The sequence below is a fragment of the Melozone crissalis genome, unplaced genomic scaffold (assembly GCF_028551555.1).
Source record: "Melozone crissalis strain CALT ecotype California unplaced genomic scaffold, PUWL_Pcris_2 ptg000007l_1, whole genome shotgun sequence".
In the NCBI taxonomy this organism is placed as follows: Eukaryota; Metazoa; Chordata; class Aves; order Passeriformes; family Passerellidae; genus Melozone; species Melozone crissalis.
The window spans coordinates 4,641,946-4,658,715 of NW_026535785.1; the positions used below are offsets into that span (position 1 = coordinate 4,641,946).

General features: G+C 44.6%; 1 protein-coding gene across 1 annotated transcript in view; it reads right to left on the reverse strand.

The window, feature by feature from the left end:
- Positions 1-16,770, reverse strand: part of CMIP (c-Maf inducing protein) — a 130,524-nt gene that overhangs the window by 33,206 nt on the left and 80,548 nt on the right. Inside the window, exons 4-5 of the mRNA XM_054269480.1 lie at positions 2,237-2,398; positions 1,067-1,108 (exon numbers count right to left, since the gene is read on the reverse strand). Of these exons, the coding sequence (XP_054125455.1) occupies positions 1,067-1,108; positions 2,237-2,398 (204 nt within the window). The remainder of the gene's footprint in view (positions 1-1,066; positions 1,109-2,236; positions 2,399-16,770) is intronic.

Below are 16,770 nucleotides of genomic sequence, written 5' to 3' on the forward strand. Positions count from 1 at the left end.
AACTGCCAGCTCCTTAATGGCTTGGAATCAACCTACACGAGGGCAGGACCTGGGAGAAGCCATCACCCAGAACAGAGCAATAACAGAGCTGAAAGGACCTTTGGAAGCCACCTGGTTCACCTTCCCTGCTCACAGCAAGGCAAACTCTCATATTTTATTTAAAAATCCTTTCCCTAATTGTAACTGGGTGCCTGAACTACCCTTGGCACTGGAGTTAAATGAAAGTTATGGCAAAATTAGGGATTTATGTCAGTGGTTGATTCCAGCTAGAAGGGTACCTTAAACAGCAGTTAAACACAATTAACACCTACTAGCAGCTACCTGCCACCTTGTCATTTTGCAGAAAGAGTCACAGAGATGTGATACAATCAGGTGGTGGGGAGGCTCTAGATTAGATTACTATGAAAATCTCCTGGAAATTGCCAGAAAATTAAATTAAATCACAGTGATGAGGAACCAAGTTCCACCTCTCTAATACTTTGTTTCACAAGCAACAGAGCTGCATTTGATTCACTTATTTGTACGGCTAAATAAATGTGACCTAGAAAAAAGAAAAAAAGTTGAAGAGGATATTTTTGAAAATAAGTTAGCAGGGAGTTAAACTGGAATGACACAAGAGCAATCCCTTGCTCACATCCCCTCAGCAATGGAGACATTCTGTATATGGTAGCATTAGCCCCTCAGGAAACTACTCAGCCTAAGGGTTTTATAGGGCACATCTGGAAATGATGGGGTTGGACTATTTAAAGTACAGATACAGATATGGGTATTGCTGTGTAGCCTCCTAAGGAGGCCATTTGGAGAGACTGTTAACACTCAGCCTGCTGTGCTCTCTCACACAGGCTGATGAGAAAGCTTTATTGCCATTCATCTATGAAACAAGAATAGAGAAATGACAAAGCCACACAAAAAATAGACAAATGGTTTTCATTCCTGCCTAAGCTCAGCAGCATTGGTGGAAAGGCTTTCACATTTGCCCTACTTCACTGGGGCAGAGACAGGCACTGAGAGAACTGTTATCAAACAACATAGATTTGTCCTCAGCTTTTGACAGAAAGGTACTCACCACAATAATGCTCTCATGGTCTTGAGTGGTTAAGTTGTTGTTCTGAAAGAGTTGAATAGAAGAAAGATGAGTGAGCCAAGAGCACCCTTGAGCTGGTACATCAGCACACACAGTCCTCAGCTACCACCAGACACAAGAAGAAAGGCTCAATTGCTTATTTCCCGAATAAAAGCCATGGCATTAAAATCATTCTCCTAAAGGAGGTGGTGCAGTACCTGCTGTGAGGACTGGAGCAAGCCCTCATTGCTCCTTCAGCTCAGCACAAACACCAGGATGCCAGAGGTCTCAATCAGTTGAGAAAGTAAAGCCAGCAATACGTTTCTTTAAAATGTTTTCTTAGGACAAGCTCTATGTCTTTACAAAAATTATTGAAAGGATTGTTGTGGTAGGGTTTTTTTGTGGCCAGTTTTCCCAATTCTTTCTTTAAACACAGTACCAGGAAAAGCCAATCAATTGACTGGAAGTCACCTATGCCACCACCTATGCAGAAGAGTTTGCTCTGTGCTTTTTCAGCAGCATGATCCATCCAGAGGTTACAGTGGTGTGAGTTGCTAAGATTTTTGATTACTGCAAAAAAAATAGTGGATTTTTTTTCTTATATCAAATCCTTCTGCTATCACATCAGAATCAAGACAAGAAATGCCTGCTTGGCATTACAATTCCTGTCCATGAAAAGTTAAATATTTGAAACAGATGTTATAGGAGGAAGACAGATAACTCTGAAGAAATACACTTTTCTTTATCAGAATTAATAAAAATAAAATAGCTACACAGTTAATTTATTGGTGTGTGTATATATATTGATTCAAAAATTATTGGTCATGGAAGCAATGCCAACGGAACAGACTTAACCAGTGACTTAGGGCATGACTTAAACCCATGTAAATTTACCATAGATAATTGCAAAACCAAAGAAACAAAAAACCAACCAACCACAAAAACCAAACCAACAAACACAAGATAAATGGGGCTTGTTTTGTTTCCAGAAACCCACGCAAGATGGGTCAAATTTTCCCTCTCCCCAGCAAGTGCAAACTCCACTCAAGTGAGCAGAAGTCACGAGCAGACTCGCCGGCAGAATTTTGACAGCCCAAGTTAAAGTAAAACCCACCCCCAAACTTTTAACTGTTTGTCTGTCATGTGAGAGCAGCAGGAGCCCTGCTGAGGTACCTCTGAGAGCAGCTTGGAGACGATCTCCAGGGGTGCCTGGTGGATGGAGTCGTCCTGCAGCGGGGACGTCAGGGCCATGTCCACCAGCGTCCGGATCTCCTTCAGCACCACCTCCCAGCGGCTGGGGTTGCTCAGCACCTTCTTGTACTTGTAAATCTTCTTCTGCAAGACACGTCAGAGGGCCACACTGACACCACCATAAACACCCTGAAAGCAGCTGGGCTTCCTACTGCCCATGGAGCTGCTTTGTATGCTGAGTTTTGCCTTTTCTGGTGGCTGAAACACTGTACTTGAAATATTTAAATGAAAAATAAAACCTTTTATGTCTAAACCAGTTTCTTCTGTGGAAGCAATGAGAAACCATAATTCTTTGGTTTTTTAACTCCAGAGCCTCTTTCTTTTCATCACCTCCTCTCACAAACACCTTCCTCAGGCTAACAACAGATACTTGCTATTGAATTGTTTCTAAAGCTTAAGTTCTTTTTAAGAGCAAGGGGGGAGAGAGAGAGAGGCCATCAAAACATCACACTTCTAGATCCTTTATTCTGAATGTGAATTCATATTCAGAATTCATTTCAACTTTACCAAAGCAAAAAAAAAAAAAAATCTCATAGATAGTCTTGAAGAAGCCTGAAAAGTCATGATGCCACCCTCCAGCTGTAAGAGAAATCAATCTGTAAGTCTCCAAATCTTCCACACAACATCATTTCCACTCTAAAGAACAACATGCCTGATTGCCTAACCCCATGTGCCCCAGTTCCCTGCTTGCCCCTGACCATGTCCAAGCTATTTCATCAACTGCCCCATCCACAGACCAGCTGGACAAGCAGAGGACAACTCTTACACCTCAGCAGCCACGTGACCACAAACTATGGAACAGAGGCTGCTTTATATTATGAAAAGCAATATTTAGAGAAAGCCCACCCAGCCACCCAGACTCCCAGAGGTGGCTTGGTGGCACTCTGCAAGTTCAAGGAAATGATGATGAGTGTTCAAACATCACGTCTGAAAAGAACATGAGGGGCACATGAGAGCCAGGAGGGGCTCCAAAGAGCGTGGAGGCAGTGCCAGAGGCAGGGAAGGAGCTCTGCACTGAGGGACAGCAACTGCCAGGACCCCAACTTGTGTTTAGTTCACATTCCCTTCCACTCCCTTCTCTGCATGAGCCTGGGATGTTGAGAAGTCTGGACACATGCTCAGGTTTATTTAACAGCACTGGTTGGGCACTCATGTTTACATGAGAACATCAGAGTTTTGCACTAAAAACGGATCTTGCATTCCTCATCAGCATTTCCATGAAAATCACATAAACTGCCCATGTTGTGCAGCTCTGCAGACCCCAGCTGCACGTTTTGGGCTGTACACGAGTGTAACACTCTGCACAGGGCCCGTGTGCTCTGTTTGGCTGTGGAGCTCGGTGGCTCCTGGCATTTCCCCCACGCTGGCCCAGGGCAGCCCCAGCAGGAACCATCTGAGCTCTCTGCTTATCAGCCACTTCCTTCCCAGCCTGGAGCAGATCTACTGCTCTGCAGCCAACAGGCACCTCTGAACCCCACCTGAAACACAGCACAGGAGAACAATGCAGAAAAATGCAGATTTCATAGGCACTGGGTTTGTCAGCACTGTTAGAGGGGGGAGAGGAGAGTGGCACTAGGCTGACATGTCAAGGCTGATAAAGCAACCCAATTATCTTTTTAATTAAATTAATGCCAAGTACAAAAGCACATTGGCAGTCTAGTTCACACTTCCAATGCATTTTAAACCACTGAAAAGCTGAAGGAACATAAAAACGTGCTGCAGACATTATCAAATGTGGCTGGGATTTCAAAACTGCACAAAAATCTTTGTTCTTCTGAGCTCCTTGGGACAGAGAGAATCCAATGGTGATTTTAAGCTACCAGCACTACTTCTAGATCACAGGTTTCTTGGACTCTTTAGGAAACTTTACTCATAGAATTTAATTTCTCTTATTCATGTAGTGCCATTATTTAGGGTCTTTTTGTTAGACCCACTCCAGCACTAAATTTAAAGTCACCCAGATGGTTTTTTAACTGGAAACAACTCCTTTCTGACTTATTAGACAGTTTTTAAACTGGAAACAACTCCTTTCTGATTAATTGAGGACATGAAACCAAGCTGGCTCAAGAGATACAATTTCCAATGCTGAAACCTATTCCTTGGCCCTGCACTGTGAAGAAGTCAAAGCAGAATTAGAAGCTGACAAAACGTGGGGACAGGGGGAGGATGAGAGTTAGACCACTGGTTTCTTGCATCCCTGTCTCTCTGGGCTGCCCCTTTTTGGGTGAGTTACAACTCATTTTAGAGCAGCTCCTCCAGCCCAAGGGGAAGCTGCTGAAGGGAACTCTCGCCCAACAGGACGCTGCTCAGACGACTCCATCACAAATATCCTTCTTTTGCTGTCAAATCCAGCCTTGCTTGGAGTGAGGGAGGAGGAAGAGAGGTTTTCTTTCCTTTTCAGAGATGTCCATTAAAAGTCAGAATGCTGATGATGCTGACGTACATCAGAGGGAAGAGAGCAGGAGCTTTACCCACTGCCATGCAGGGAGGACCAACCAAAGCTCCTGCTCAGGGCAGGCAGGGACTCAAGGGGAGCAGCAGGGGACAGCCACCTCTGCAGACACACCGAGCCTGCTGCAAGCACAGAATCCAAGTTTATCAGTGTGTGCTCCACGTTTCCAGCACAATGGATTGAGTGGCACTGACAGGCTGAGCTGCAGCCTGCAAACAGCATTACAGGAGTCTTGAATGATGGTGGGAAAGCAGCAGCAAATAAATAAATAAATAGAGGAGCCATCCCCAGGAGGGTTGAACTCTGCTGTCCTGAACCTTTGGCCATGGTTACAGTGCTGTTTTTCTCAGCAGAATGCTTTTCACTGTTGAGCGCCTTGCTGAAAGCCTCAATTAAAGCCTGAAACCTATCAGTGGGTTACAGAAGCAATCTGCTGTGTCTCAGCAAGCACTTAGGCAACACTGAGCCATCTGCTCCATTCTACCTGTGCTGGCTCCAGAGCAGGGAGCAACAATCACTCACAAGCTGAAAAACAAAGCTGCCTGCTAAAGACCCACATGGAGAACAAGGATGTCTGTCCAGGGGTTCACTCCCCCCGGATGTAGGTGTAAAAGATGCCTTCAAGTTGCTGAAAAAATTAACACAACATTTATCATTAACAGCCTGAACAAGAAAAATACCAGGGTAGGAATCCAGTTTCTAGGGGGATTTCACTAAAAGCAGCAGCTCCTGTGAAAATTTATGTGAGTGAAAATAAGGTATGCCAACTTGGAATTTGACCCTCCTAGTTACTGACCAGCCAGAGCCACACAGCCAAGTGTCACTCTAAAATCTTGCCATGCTGACTTTAAATGCAAACCCACTGAATTTATTAAGTACCCAGAAGAAGCAGAATGAGGAGAATAAGTGACACTGACAGGACATCCTTCATTCCCAAATCACTCTAATTAATTAAGTCTTGTTGAAACTCCAAGACCTAAGTCTCAATCCTCTTTTACAGGAGGAAGGAACTGAAGTCCATGTATGAAAAATTACTTTTCTAGAGTTATTAAGCTAGGAAATGTGACAAAAATCTATAAGCAGTCATTTTTGCCATCAGTGATCAAAAAGCCTTTGAACACTGCTGTGAACAGAAACTTCAAGAGAGCCTTGGAGACTTTCAGCTTTTTTAAGTAAGGTCTTCCTATATTTTTCTATCCTATAATAGCCTCATCTTGTAGCCCTTGCTCATACACCACTTTCTTGGGCAAGAATGATAATACTGATGTAGTCAACAGCTAAGAAAAATGGACTCTAATGCACAAAATCAGCCAGCATGGAACATTTAGCTTGTTCAGCCCTAGCAAGACCTTTCATGTTAGGAACATCTTAAAGCAGTGACCACACCTGATCCAAAAAGGGAAAAAAATGAAGTTAGTCTTTTTGATGACAAAATTTCATCCTTGCTTTGCCACTGCCAGCCAGAGAACGTTCTGTACTCTCGGGAACCTGTCTTCCCATCAGCAAATACTATTTCATTACATAAAGAAAATTAATGGCCATCCCTAATGCTGAAGAGCCTGCTAAATTCTAGCTGTCTTCCCCTTTTTTACCACATGCAGCCTGCAAAGGATCACTTGAGTCTTTAGCAGGGAGGCTCCTGCAGGATGGGACAGGATAGGGCTTCAGCAGGATGGGACAGGCTGGAGCTCCTGCAAGAACAGGACAAGGCTGGGGCTCCTGCAGGATGGGACAGGCTGGAACTCCTGCAGGATGGGAGAGGCTGGAGCTCCTGCAGGAACGGGACAGGATGGAGCTCCTGCAGGAACAGGACAGGTTGGAGCTCCTGCAGGATGGGACAGGCTGGAGCTCCTGCAGGAACAGGACAAGGCTGCAGCTCCTGCAGGAACGGGACAGGCTACAGCTCCTGCAGGAACAGGCACTGCCCTGGAGGGCTGTGGGTGCCAGCAATTGTTTATTTCTTGCTGAGCAACGAGAGCAGCTCCACAAGAGGGAAAAGGTCAGGCTCCCGCACAAAGGTCCCCCCAGCTCATTGCGGGGACGGTGACACGGGCTAGTGTTACACTGGATGTTGACAGTGCTTATGTAAAATGGAGGTGCCTCCTGCTAGATGCAAATCTGCAGAGATAAAAACAACACCGAGAGCAGACTCTGGAAAGGTTTTCTCTGCTGCAGCAGAACATTTTGTTCAAACAAGGAACAGGAAGAGCTGCTAGCGATGTCCAACACACATGTTAGCCTGTCCTACAAAGCCCAGGTGCACCATGAATTCTACAGCATCACCTGCTAATATGACTTTTAACTCATTATCTTCATGGAATCAAAGAGGGCATGGCATCCCAAAAGTTGGCCACACCCATATTCTGCTTTTAATATTAGCAGGTATCACTTCACGGTATTCTGAAAAACACCTAAGGCTAATTTGCTGCTAACAGAATTTTCCCTGCTAGTCAGAGATGAACTTAAATCACCAGTTGAATCCACTGAAAACTTTTGGAACTATGCTCCTGCCTGCAACATTTATCAATATTTAAAAAAAAAAAGAAGCTTACCTGAAAGGACTAAGTCCATAGAAAGTCCCAATCCAGCCAAAGGACTGGGATGAGATTATGGAAACTTTTCTAAATCAGGGACTTCAAACTGCTCATGCTGCAGTAATCAAACTCTTCCTGACCTTCTGAAAGTTCTGTACAGAAAGATGTGCTGCTCTCTAAAATAGAGATATGCTGTGAAACAGCAGCAGCAAACTTTTGCTCGCCACCACGTTTTCATTTCAGGTCACAGCATTTTTTGCATATTTCATTCTACCTGGTGCAAAATGCTGAAGTGCATCAAGTTCTCTACTTCAGTTGCTTCTCTGAATGCAATTGCCTTGGTCAAGGCTCAGTTCCCCAAAAATTCCTTGCCACAGGCCAGAGAAATGGAGGGAAATATTACAGGATAAGCTCTTCTGATTCTCACTCAGTTAAGGTCTAAATAACACTTTGTTTTTCGCCAACTCATATAAAAAAGATCCTGGTAAAATCACCATTATTTATTACACTGAGACTGGCACCTGTGAATCTGTGACCTGAGTAAATTCACCCAGTGACATTCTCTGCCCTGAGCAGCTCACAGTCTACATGATTAAAAGCAAGAAGGAGAGAAAGAGCACAAAAACCAAGGTGATTTCCTAGATGTCATATGGCAAGCCAGGAACAGCGCAGAACTGAAGTGTTCTGACCCTCAGGCCTCCAAGGCAATTGCTGGATCCTGGTGCCCCAAGGTGAAACACCACTGGCAGGCACTGTGCCTGCAGCAACTTGGATGCTGATACCCTGTTGCTGTGCTTCCCCATCTCACCACCATACTTTTCAGTCTACCCTGATTCACCTGGTTTTTTCATCAGTGTCTCCAGATCTCACTAAGCCAGGCAAGAACCCTCCAGGGCTCAGGTCAGATCTGTCCCAGAGCTGCCAAAACCCCCAAGGCTCAGGTCAGCATCGTTCCAGAGGTGGCAGAACCCCCCCAAAGGTCAGATCAGCACCATTCCAGGGCTGCCAGAACCCCCCAAGCCTCAGGTCAGCTCTGTTTCAGAACCCCCCAAGGCCCAGGTCAGCTCCATTCCAGAGCTGCCAGAGTTCAATGGGTTCAGCAAGCGGTGACGTGGGTTCAGCTGTTACTGATGCACGAGCTGGAACAACCACACAGACCCTTCCCCCAGGCACAGGGTTTGTCCTTTGCTCAGGTACCACTGGGACAGCACCACTGCAAAGGAAAGGAATGCTGAAATAAACACAATTTTAAAGGCGTGCAACAGAGACAGAACACATTCCTGTTTGAACCAGAAGTGCAAAGTGGACACGGGACACAGGGGGGTGACAGGGCAGCTCCTCAGTCACCTCTCAGCATGACACTGGGCAGCTGCAACACCAATGCACTGAAGAACCTGCTCCCAAAGCATATTATATATCTACATATATATATATCTATCTCCTCCTCCTTTGCACACAGCTGTCAACTGACTGCCCATCCTTCTGGGCTTCTGCTCGCTGATGTGCTCAACATTGCTGCTAAGAGATCCTTCAGTAACAATAGGGGATGAGAGGATGGAACAGGAAGGATATTTTACCCAAGGGAAACGAAGAAAAATTAAATCATTAAATTCATGAGCTACACTGAAGACAAACCTGCATGCAAACGCAGTGCGTGTATCTCCAAAAACTGAAAGAAACTCAAAAATTGTGGCTTCCTTCTAGGGAAGAGGTCATCTTTGGCAGAACTCCCCACTACCAAGCAAAGCAACTGGGCTTTGTTTCTGCTGGTGCCTTGTCTTCCCCCGAATCCCTGCACAGCCCTCGAGTCTCTGTAAGATGCAGGAACACAGCTGGTGGAGCCAAACCCAGCCCTACCTCATTCCTGCCTCTGAGATGCCCTACACCCAGCCAGAAAACGCAAAAAGTCAGCAGTGGCTCCAGCTGCACTTTGCCTGGGCTAATGTGGTTTCTCCTGTAATCAGACCTGTCCACAGGGGAGACGTTTTTTGGCACGGGTGACGCTGATGCATTCCCCGAAACCCTCCATCCCTGCTTCCATTTCCTTTTGGCAAACGCTCCCATTCTTCAGGCCCCAGTTCCAGCACCAGCTTTACACTTCAGGTTGGCAAAACATCAGCTTTCATCCTGCACACAGCAACTGCTGTTCTGTGTTTTTCATAGCAGAGCCAAGTTGGGGTTTGTTTTTAATGTTGCTTTGGCTATGCGGAATTTCACTATGACTGCAGATACTCCAGCAGAAGCACAAGCCACTCCCTGCTTGCAAAAAGCACTGGTATCTTGGGTTGAAAATTCCATGTGACATCTCTCCAAATGAAGAAATATTGTAAAATATCTTGCCCATGAGCATTTGGGTGTTTTGGTTTGGTTTTTTTTTTTACTACACAACATTTTTTCCTCCTTATCTTGGGCAGGAGAACAAACTTCCAAACAGTTTATCAACACAATCATCCCAGACATACAGGAAAGGTTTTCCCTAACTGCAGGCTGGTGAGGAGGAAGTTTACAAACCCTCCTGAGCTACCTGAATATCTTCTGCAGAATGAGAGAGAAATTTTTTCATAGAGAGTTTGCTGGCCTCACTCAACAGGGCAGGAGCCAGACACCCTGCTCGAGCTACAGGACACAAACAGCCTCTGACTCACTAGCAGAGGGAGGTTTCAAACATGCTCAGACACAGCTGCCTCCTCCTCTAGCAGGACCTCACTGCTCCCTGCAGCAGCTCTGGCCCTTTTCTCAGAGCAGCAAATGCCCCACATGGCCACTGTCTGCACATCAGCATCTCAGTGCTCTGACATCCAGAGGTGTGAGCAGGACCTGCTCCTGTATCTGCAACATGACCCAGAGTCAGAAAAATAATGTCCAATTCAAATAAAAATAAAAAAATTAAAGCAGACTACCAGAAAAAAGCAGGAATATGTGTATCATGCACACTCCACACTTTCTGAAGCCTTCAGTGGACTAACTGCATTGAGTCCACAGAGGCAAAAAAGTAGTATTGAATAACTAAAGCACAGCAGACACGGTGTGACTGTGGATTTTGACATGCAGCAAACAGAGCACAGATGCCACAAGGCACTGTGACAATAAATGCCATCTAGGTGTGGTCCTTGCTGTGTGCTTTTCTGTGCAGAGACCTACAGTTACTGACTACATTATAAAACACCTCTGACACCTTGATCCAGGTTCCTAATTCCTTTTATCTTCATGTTCTGCACATGATGGCTGTGTCTGTGGAGCCTTGGCATCCACCAGCTCTCAGCCCATGGTGGGAATAAATGACTTGGCCACTGCAGAGAAAAGATACTGGGTAGGGAAAAAAAAAAAAAAAAAAAAAAAAAAAAAAAAAAAAAAAAAAAGGAGCAGGCACAATCTTATCATCACTGCACTTTGACCAGGTCTGGCAAAGCACAGAGCTGTGCACAAGGCCACCATGGAGCAGAGCCAGGCATACCTGCTGTGCAGAGCCCCCCTGCTCTGGCACTGCACCCTTCAGATCCCACTCAGGCATGAGAGAGATGGAGATCCCCTGCAAAACAGGACGTGGTGGCCTCACCTGCAAGGCTCCTCAGCACATGCCAGAAATCTCAGGCATGTGAGAGCCCTGATGGGAAGGACCGGCCACCTGAGAAACCACCTCCAACTGAGAGTAAGCAGCTACTATCGCTACACATTGTAGTAACTGCTAACAAAAGATAACCTCAGGAAGATAATGCATCCCCCTTTCATTTTCTGGGAAATTCCAGTAAGCTGAGGTAGCACCAAGTAGTACACAAAGCAATTATTTCTTCCCAGATATGCAAAATATATTAAAAAGCCACGTCATCCCTTTTCCTTATTGCTCTCTAGTGTTGGCAGTGGATACCCTCAGCTTTTTCTGCTCTCCTCCCCTCTCACCAGTCAGCAAAACCTTCCAAATGGACATTTACCCACCTGTTTCACTTTCTCCTCCTTGGCAAATGTATTATTTTGCTGATTTTCCAGCTCCTCAACACCATAAATGGCTTTGAAATTGGCTTCTCTCTTGTGCACCTGCATCATCAATGTCGTCAGCAAGAGAGATGTGCACGGCTCGAGGAACATGTTTGTGTCAGAAAGCTGCTGCAGAGCCTCAGGGAGAGCAGGGACTGGATGCTGATGAGATGTTTGCAAGCATCTTAAAAGGGACTTCAGAAAAGCAGGGTATTTCTTTATGGGCTTTGGAGCACTGAATTTTCCAGTTTCTCACAGGGAGATGCCCAATTTCAGAGCAGCATTTGCATCTGAAACATTCCCATCACTTTGTTCCATGTTTTCGTATTGCATTTTATTGTGCTACCTCAGCACAAACCCCCAAACCTCCTGCAATTCTTCAGCCTACCAAAATGTCCCTGGATCTTTGCAATTTCTTTGTTTTCCTTCTCCTTGGCACAAGTGCTGCATGATGTGCAAGACTGAATGGAGACTCACAGCTTTCTGATCCCAAGAGTCACATCCTTGCTGAGAACAGAGATCACTGGGGCGCTCCCAGAACCACTGCCCACCTCATGCTCAGAATCACTCACAACATCCCTGTTGCTCTTGATGGATCTCCCTTAATCCAGTATTCCCATCTTAAATAAGACAGCAAAGAGCACCAGAAACCAGGAGATAGGAAATAGCTGCAATTCAATGACTTCTGAATGAAGAGAGGGGAATGAAGGATATACTGGCTTTTGGATACATTTTTTTCTAATTTTAAAACCATCAGTGTTCTAGGGAAAAAGACAAGGAGCTGTGACAGAAAAGATGAACATGAGGCTTACGGCAAGAGCTAGGGTAGATGATACAGGCTGTGATACTTGCAGTATACTGCTTTACAGTTTTCTTTGGGTATTAGCAGCAGTTTTATAACCCCTTAATAGATTATGTATTCTATAATGTAAGGACAAAACTGTGCAGGAAATGAAAGAGAAATTTAAAACAACACCTAGATCCCCTTTGCTCCTTCAGGGTCAAGGAGCTCTTGTGACACCAAGAGCTCTCAGAAGAGCCAGAATGCAGAACTGGGCCCCATGGCAGCAGCTTAACGAGGCACTTAGCATGTGTCATCTCCTAGAGTTAGGTTTTCACACCCAATGCATCATGCAAGGAGGATAATTACACTCCTGGGAAAGCCTACCAGTCTTGTCCTGTCTCCACAAGAGATCTCCCAAAACCAGATTTTTCTGCAGCCAGAAACCCGAACAAGAGAATAATTTTGGTGCAGAACTATATTATGGCAGCTATAGATAAGAAGTTGCAATTTGGTGAAATTCTTGGTCACCGTGACCTCAAAATCCTGAATTGCAAAGAATTAGTCATAAGGTCAGCCCTGGAATAATGCAGAGGAGCAATTCACCAGCACTAAACCCGAGGCTCCCTCTTGGCCAGCAGCTCAGCATTCCTGAGAAACAACATATTCCAGCAATTGTATCTGCTCCTCTTCAGAGCTGAGACCTAAGCACACAATAACAAGCTGACCTGTTTATTCAGCTGTTTTTGACACCCCTCTATCTTCAGGCCTAATATTAGTTTGAATAGGATAGCATCCAAGTCTAGAGGGGAAAATTTAGCGCTGGTCCTGACTTAGCTAAAGCAAGATAGAAAATAACTATCTGGTTTCTACTCAAATTTCACCACCAGGCCATGAATTGGCCAGAGTTCTGCCTCCCTAAAAAAGGCCATTTTGGCAATCCAGGAGGCAGCTAGGGGTGCAGAAATCTCGTGTGCCCGTGGCTGGATGAGGGCAGGGCAGCTCAGAGCAGCAGCTCAGCTCCAGGCTGGCATCCCAGTGTGCTGAGAGCCTCCTTGGGCTGGACAAAGTGCTGTGCTGACATGGATAGGCAGCTCCCAGATTTGAAGTGATTCATGTGAGGCCAACACAGAGCACAGCCCGTGCTCAGCTGCCACTGCTGCAGATGTTCCCTCAGGGAGGAACCTGCTCCAGTGGCCCCCAGAAAGAGTGAGGTATTCTCCCAGTGCAAAGGCAGTGAAAGCTTGAAAAATAAAATCCAGCCACTCCACCTGTTCCAGTTCTTAAAACATTACCAGCATTTCATAAAATGAATAGAAAAAAAAAAACTTTCTGTCAACATCTTGTCTGTTTTTCATCTCTTCGTTTCCACCTCCCAAGTGAGATCTGTGCCTTTCTGCTATGGCAGCAGAGCTACCTCTAGCAAAATGAGATCCCAGAAAAAGAAAACAAGGCCAAGAATTTTCAAGTGACTTCTGATAACAGATGGCCTGAGACTGTCAAACTTGTGCTGGAAAATGAGAGAGGCAACAGACTTCATGTGCTCATGAAGATATCTCAAGCCAAAAAGAAAGCAAAAAAGAAGACAAAAAGATATGTCCCCATCTTAACTACAAAAAATAAATGTTATGGAAATAAAAGGCTGTTAAGCACGACAAGATTTCCATTATGTTGTTCGTGAATTTGCAATGAAGTTGTTCAGAAAAGAAACAGGGTGATCTTATCAATCACCAGATGAACAACAGGCACACACAGCTGAATTTCATGTTACCTTTCATATAGAAAAGAACAAACCATGACAGCAAACATCAACTTCACCATGAGAAAAGTCATCAAAAATTGAGAAAAGGTCTCACAATGTTCACCAGAAAGCTCCAATTGGTACCAGTCTCACTTCTTGGCAACACAAATCCATTTACACCCCCTTGGACCCCACATCTGTTCCCTACAAAGTCTGGCCCAGAACAGCACCATGGTGCAGAGGAAAGGCAGGATATCTTAAAAAGTGATCAGGATATCTTAAAAAACTGTCCATGGTCTCCCACTGGTACCCAAGCATTTCAGAGGAAGAATACAACTACCAGCCAAAAACTTGTGGGCTGCCTTTTATCTGTCCTACAATAAACCTGTTTGTCCAAAACCAGTGTGTCACAAAGCCCACAATGCTCCCAAAACCCTGGGGCTGTGAAAGGCAAAACATAATTCCACATCTTTGGTTCCTATCATTCTATTATTGGCTGGCACATAGACACAAAAGGAAAAAAAAAGCCATGGTTGTCCTAATTGTATCATAATTATTTATTGTTTTACCTCAAAGTAAAAAAAAAAAAAAATGAAAACTTCTCTGTTCTGTGAAAATAGCTCAGAGTTTCAGCTAAAGAAAGCAAAGAAAGAGCCAAGAGAGTTATGGCTCTGTGGGCTGAGTAACCACCAAGGAGAGGCGTGAAGTCCAGAACTACCACTCCAAAGAACTGCTGAGCTCTTCAAATAGAATTTTCACATAGAATATGTGAAAATTTCAATTTTCAAATAGAATATGCAGTAGAGCACAGGGCTATGGAATTGTCACAGGGTACCAAATCTTCCTCTGTCAGACCATAAATTAGGTCACTAAACACACTGGCCCTTTTAACTATATCCAATGTGATTTTTTCCCAGATCTCACAGTTTTAAGGCAAGATTTACTGAGATTTAAGGCTGTAAATTTCTTTAATGTCCTCATTTAAATTCTATATAACCCCCACTCCTGTATCAGCACTATTTTTAATCATTGCCATGGTGACAAAGCCGTAAAGGTGCTTTACACAAGCAAGGCTTTACCACACTTTCAAGAACAGTTGCTCTTAACTTACTATTTTGCAGTTTTAAATTTCAAAGAAGAGTAACTCACTCTGAACATTCACCATCTGATACAAAAACTGATACTCACCCATGGCTATTGTATAAAAAATACTAATTAACAAGAAATTCATAACCTGGTCATAGTAAAGACCAGAGAGCATACCATAACTTTATTTGACAGTCAATCCCTTTGCAATTTAAAGGGCTGCCTGTGCATGGAAGTATCTGTTTCCTGAAGTCACAGATAGAACAATCCCTGTGAGAACCAGGGAAGTATTAATCCAAAATTAAAGTTTTTGAATGAAGGCCAACATCGCTCGTTTTAGTACTCAATGCAAAACGTCTGCAAATCCCAAATGACAACATTGTTCCAGTTTCCTAATTCATGGGATTCAAAACATGGAGTCTGGGTTGAAAATGGATTTCAAAACAAAAGGTAATGTGACTGCAGGTCAGGGGTGTGCGGGGCTGTATGAACAGGATGGGGCAGGGGCGGCTGCCGTCAGCCCAGCACTGCTGGGTTCATGTGCCTGGGTTGGGGCTCCACAGGCTCTCAGCAGGCTCCTACCACCCCAAATAAACCCTGCACTGCCAGAGGACAAGCATGGCGAGGGTGGAGAGAGGACCAGATGATGTTCAAAGGTCCCTTCCAACCCAAACAATCCCACAATTAACACATTTGCACTGTCCCTGCTAAGAGATGTGTAAACTCCCTGCCCAGGCAGCAGCGCTCATTAGGGGACACATGGGCACTGCTTAAAAGCATCACTGGGAAAGACAAGGTGCAGGCAAGCCTTTCTGAAGGATCCAGGTCAGAAGCACACAGAGCTCAGTTTGAGTCATGCTTCATGCCTTCCTGCAGACCTGGCTCTGTTCTTTCAGTGCTGTGTCAATTCAGGACATTCCCCCAAAGGCTGTCAACTGACATGTTTGACTGCTGCATCACCCAGCTGACCAGAACACACGAGCAACTCACCCCACAATGAGGGCAGTGTTCAGGGCTTACTATCAAGCACAATAAAAAATGCAACACGCCCTGCATGAGCTTAGGTGAATTCCCACTAAAAAATGTAAATCTATACCTGTACTCCTGGGGACAAAAACCTCACTGATGTGTTTCTAACTGAAATGCAACATGGTGCTTAATTAGTCAAGTGTACCTTTTAATGATTAATACTTTTAGCATGGGGTGTAATGGGGCTACAGGTTTTCTACAGAAGATGGGACCTCTCAGTGCTCAGCACTACAAATGCACACAAAGTGCAAAGAGAGCAACACATAAACAAGCAACTAAGTAGATGGATGCTGGCTGGAAAATACCAAGAATATGTATTTGCTTATTTGTGTGTCTCCCAAAATTACTAGTCCCAGTATCTCTCAAAGACAAGTTTAGCTGTATCCATCATCCCCTGCAGAAGTGGTTGGTTACCACTGTATCTGCCCTGGATGCAGCCAGGGCAATGAACTGCATGTGTTATTCTCTTTTGTACACCCACAGAAAGTGTTGTTATCTTTACTGATATGCTGTTATGACTTATCAGCTTCCACATACCAAAGATTACGTATCATGGTTTCAATCCAACCTCCTTGGTTGAGAGGAACTTTCCTGACACAATGGATTAATGGTTTATGTTTGAGGAGCTGGAGAGTTGTTAACATGTTCTGTTTATTCTCTGGACAAAGATGGTTTGGCTTAGCCACAAGCTGAAGGAAATCAGGATTTCTAAAAATAGGCTGAGGTGGCCAATAATCCTTTAGGAGTTGTGATACTCACTGATATCCAGATTAAATGAGGAATTATGAGTAACCCTTAGTGGGAGGGTTTGAAATGGAAAACCCAAAGAGAAGATGACCACATAAGGAACACTTGTGCTGT